Source organism: Piliocolobus tephrosceles, chromosome 19, assembly GCF_002776525.5.
Source record: "Piliocolobus tephrosceles isolate RC106 chromosome 19, ASM277652v3, whole genome shotgun sequence".
Classification (NCBI taxonomy): Eukaryota; Metazoa; Chordata; class Mammalia; order Primates; family Cercopithecidae; genus Piliocolobus; species Piliocolobus tephrosceles.
The window spans coordinates 3,624,254-3,628,808 of record NC_045452.1 but is presented as its reverse complement, the minus strand read 5'-3'; the positions used below and the strand labels follow the sequence as shown (position 1 = coordinate 3,628,808).

Genomic DNA, 4,555 nt, shown 5'->3' with positions numbered 1-4,555 from the left:
TGTGGATATGTGTTCCCTGCCCTGCTGTGTGTGCATGCGTGTATGCATACATGGGTGTAGGGACATGCAGACCCACCAGGGCTTGTGTTTGGGGTGTGGGTATGGTGTAAGTGGGGGTGCCCCGGGCACATGCACGTGGGGTCTAGTGTGACCACCGGCAGTGGTGTAAGGGTGCATGAAGCCCCCACTGGGCCTTGAGGCCAGGCCCGACCCGCCCAACTGTCCTTAAGGGCCTTCCTCTCCTGTCACCCGCCAGGGGTAGGAACAGGGTCCCTCATCCTCCGCCTCCTCCTGGGGGCTGCCCGGGCAGGCTGACTAGGGTGGAGGGCCCCAGAGCAAATGTCCCCGCAGGGACTGCTATCTCCAGACCCATGGACCTGGCGTGTGCTCCATCAGCCAGGCTCAGTGACGTCAGCCACCAAGCACGCTCCATCTGTGCGGCTAGGGGGGCAGGGGCACCTGACGTTGGAGCTGTCCCAGGCTGTCCCACCCGTGGTGCCAGGCAACTCCCCTTCTTCTGGGGCCTTGTGATGGGAGAGAGGCTGCCCGTCCAGCGCCCACCCCTGCTTCTCATCGCCCACAGCACCCTAGCCCGAGAGGCCACAGCTTAAGAAAAGAGCTCTTTATTCCACGTCGTCCGATATTTTTACACAAGTAAAATAAAATGCATATCTCTATATACCGCGATCTGGGTGGGAGGCGGCGTTCTGGAACAAACGCTGCCGCCAAACCCTGTAAACATGATGGGGTGGAGATGGGGGTGGCGGGCGGGAGGCGTCCGTCAGGGAGGGCCTGGCCTGGCCTGCCCCACGGGTCGGCCGCCCCGGCTGGCTGGCGGCGTGGAGAGAGACCCCGTATGTACAAACACCTGGCTGCTGAGCACGCTCTCGTGTCCGCTGGGGGTCAGCAGGGCCCCAGCACTGTCCAGAGCACCAGTGCCAGGCCCAGGGGGGCGAGGCTGCAGGCGAGGCTGGGCAGGGCACCTGAGCCCTCTGAGTCACCAGTCCCGCCACCCCCGCTGCCTGCCTGGCCCAGACGGCAGTGGCTGCGGGTGCGGTTCTTGCGGGAACAGCCTGGCCTCCGGCGAGGGCCTGAGGTCGGGAACCCTGGTGGCTCAGAGCCCTCGGGCCGCACTGCGGTGAGCGGGGGCTCAGCAGAGCCAGGCAGAGTCCCAAAGGGGGAGTCGTTGATGTGCCGTGGGCCAGAGCCGTTGCCTGGGGGGCTGTCACCAGGCGGCACGCGTCCCTTCAGCGCATTGCCTGCCGAAGCCGGTCTCCCAGGCTCCAGTACCGAGGCCTTGTCCGCGGCGTCTGGCTGGCAGCACTTGGGAAGCCCCAGCGGCTCCTCGTTGGTGGCCCTGCCAGTCCAGATGGGATGGTAAGGGCCGGTGGCCACAGCGCAGCCCTGCAGGTCATTGGCAGCTAGGCGTTTCAGGTCACGACCAGCCAGGCGTTGCGGGAGGCTGCAGGGCACCTCGGAGGAGGAGCCGCGGAACTTCTGCAGCCAGGCCCAGAGCGGGCGTGCCCGGCAGTCACACACCCAGGGGTTGTCGTTGAGCCTCAGGTACTGCAGGGCACGCAGGGGCGCCAGGGCCTCGGTGGGCAGCGCTGATAGATTGTTGGCAAACAGATAGAGTGTCATGAGGCGGCCAAGGTCACGAAAGGCGTGCGGATGCACGTGGGCCACGCGGTTCTGGTGGAGCAGGAGACGGTCGAGGCTGTGCAGGCCGCGGAAGGCGCGCTCGGGCACGCTGGAGATGCGGTTGCCGTGCAGGAAGAGGTGTGTGAGGTTGCCCAGGTCGCGGAAGGTGTCATCAGGCAGCGCCTGCAGCGCGTTATCCTGCAGGTAGAGGTACTGCAGGGCAGCCAGGCCACGGAACAGGCCCGGACCCAGCTCCTGCAGGCCGCAGCGGTCCAGGTGCAGCGTGTGCAGGCGGCCCAGGCCGTGGAAGGTGGCAGGGTCCACAGACCGGAGCTGTGCATTGTCGCTGAGGTCCAGCTGCTCCAGGAGGGCCAGGCCAGTGAAGGCGGCCGCGTCAATTCGGGCCAGCACATTCGAGTGCAGCCACAGGATGGTGAGGTTGCGGCAGGCGCGGAAGCTGGCAGCTGGCACATGTGAGATGCGGTTACCGTGCAGGAAGATGCGCTGGCTGGAGGCAGGGATGCCCGCGGGCACAGCCTGAAGGCCCTGCTGGGGGCAGCTTGTTGTCACCTTGGGCTCATTGTAGCATACACAGGCGCCTGGGCACGGGGCTGCCACCCGCCAGGCCTGCAGCCACAGCACCCATGCCAGCAGCCGGCTCCCTGCGGGCGGAAGACAGAGTGGTTAGCAGGCAGGGCAGGGATACTGGAGAAGTTGGAGGGTTTGCTAGAGCCAGGTGGGCCCTGGGGATTGGGTCTCAGGAAGGCCTGGGGCTAGGTCCAAGATGTGGCCACCACCCTGGGAATCACGGTGTTGGGATCCCTGCTTCATAGGCCTCATGGACGACGCTGGGCTAGAACACGCCTTGGAGTCACACACTCCACCCTGGAAGCCACATCTGCAGACTCCCCATATCACACTTCCGGTGCCCACACACCCGGAGCAGCCCACTGGGTCACCAGGGGACGCTCACTTGAAGGCCTCCTGGAATGGGCGCTGGCAACTGCAGGCACCTCCTCAGGACTCCGATGAACACAGAGCCCGCACTGCACGAGTCTCCTGGGCTCCCAGTGGGGGTTCCACCCACAGGGCCTAGGAAACACTGCAGTGGGGCTGGGGTCCCTCTGGGTACCTCTGCTATCTCAGAAACAAGCTCCTGGATGCCCAAGGGTGGGGGTGGAGGGCGAGTGTGTCCAGGGCTCGGGAGGAGGAGTCACGTCCCACAACCACCCAGGCAGGCTGCTCCCTCCTCCACACATCCTCCTTTCAAGCACTTCCTGACTTGGCAGGAACCCCTCCTGAAGCCTCCGCCCCCTGGCCTCATTCTCTGCTCCATCTCCTCCCTGGGAGGAGTTCGCTCCTCCCCAGCCAACCCCTGCAGTGCCAGCTGCCTGCACCCCTCCCACCCAGATGCCATCAGCAAGGACAGCCTCCCAGTGGGTTCTCCCTCAGCCCCAGGGGCCTGTAAGCCCTCCTCCATTACAGGGCCAGATACACCCGGGGCTTCACCAAGGCCCTGCATGGGCAGTAGTACCTGCTGGGATGCCACATCCAGAGCTGGTCTCACCAGTGGGGTCACCCACTCCGGAGTAAGCTTTCCTGCCTCTCATTCCACCATTGAGCCCCTACCCCTTTCGAATGCTGAAAATTCTTTCCGCCTTCAGCAGTGAGTCTATTAAAATGTGAATCCCCCTGGGAGGGTTATAGCTTATCAGCCAACACTTGAGTTATCAGCTAACACCTGCATTGACAGCTAACACCTTCCTCGGCAGCTGGCTAAGAGCAGGATTCTGCAGACAGGAGGCCAGCTAAGTGCTGGGGTTGGAGCCAGGCAGGAGGAATGAGCGGACCACAGGCCAGCTTCCCCAACCCAGAATTGTGACCCCGGGGCCCTCCCACCCGCAAGGGGCCCCTGCCCCACTGGGTCCTGTCTACTTGGGCAGACAGTGCAGATGCCCCAAACATAGAGCCCAGCAAGCCCAGAACGTGCAGTGATCGCTGGGCATGTGCGTCCTCCCAGACTCAGGTTCACAGGTCCTGAGACCCCTTTCCCCACAGCCTGGGGGCCTCCTCTGCCACACTTCCAGCCCCAGGGCCATTTGTTGGCTACTAGGGAAATGGCAGCCCAGGGATGGGGGTCTGGAGGCCCCTCCCTGGGTGGGCTGGGCGAGGAAAGCACCTGGCCTTGGGTTCTCTTTAAACTGCAGACACCCTCTCTGCTCAGGAAGGTGGGGCCTGACCATGCCAGCTCCCCATTGCTGTCTCACCTGCTGTCACCAGAGAGAAAACTGTGCTATGTAAATGGCACTTCCTGTCCTGGGGCCAGGTGGGGTGGAGGCCCCAGGTGCTCTGGGGGCAGGGGCAGGACTCACATTACCGACCATACCACCGACTGTGGGGGTCACCAACTGAGCCTTGTCACCAACTATACGGTGTGGCTGTACCCACCAAGACTAGCCACCCATGGTGGCCACGCCTGCCACACCACCACTGAGCCACGCCACCATCCCACCACCGTCCTGTGGCTCCAGGCCTGAAGCTGTGGGCTGTGAGTCTGGCTGTGGTCGGGGCTCAGCTCACTCCCCCTGAACCGAGCCCTGTGCTCGGAGGAGAGGGAGATCCCTCTCCTCCCTCCCGAAGCTGCTGTGTCCACTCTAAACATGGCCCCAGTGAGGAGCCAGAACTGAGCCACACGGTGGTGTGGGGTCAGGGGAGACAAGGGAGGACATGGGGGAGTGGCCACGTGGCGCTCAGTTCTGCCAGGAAGTGGGTATTGGGCACAAAGACACGGCTTGGTTCCTGCCGAGACAACTGCTTTTCGTAAACCAACTTCTGAGAGTCGGGTGAGGTGGGCTCTCTCCTCGCTGTAGCCACGGTAATTGGCTCCAGCCCGGCCCCCCTTGGGGCCTGCCCG

General features: G+C 63.9%; 1 protein-coding gene across 1 annotated transcript; it reads right to left on the bottom strand.

The window, feature by feature from the left end:
* Positions 1–607: 607 nt before the first annotated feature.
* Positions 608–4,025, bottom strand: LOC111526730 (reticulon-4 receptor). The gene is made up of 3 exons (XM_023192601.2): positions 4,019–4,025; positions 2,615–2,782; positions 608–2,303 (listed from the first exon to the last, which is right to left on the bottom strand). The coding sequence occupies exons 1-3, from the start codon at positions 4,023–4,025 to the stop codon at positions 904–906; spliced, it is 1,575 nt and encodes a 524-aa protein (XP_023048369.2). The 3' UTR covers positions 608–903.
* Between the last annotated feature and the right edge of the window lie 530 nt (positions 4,026–4,555).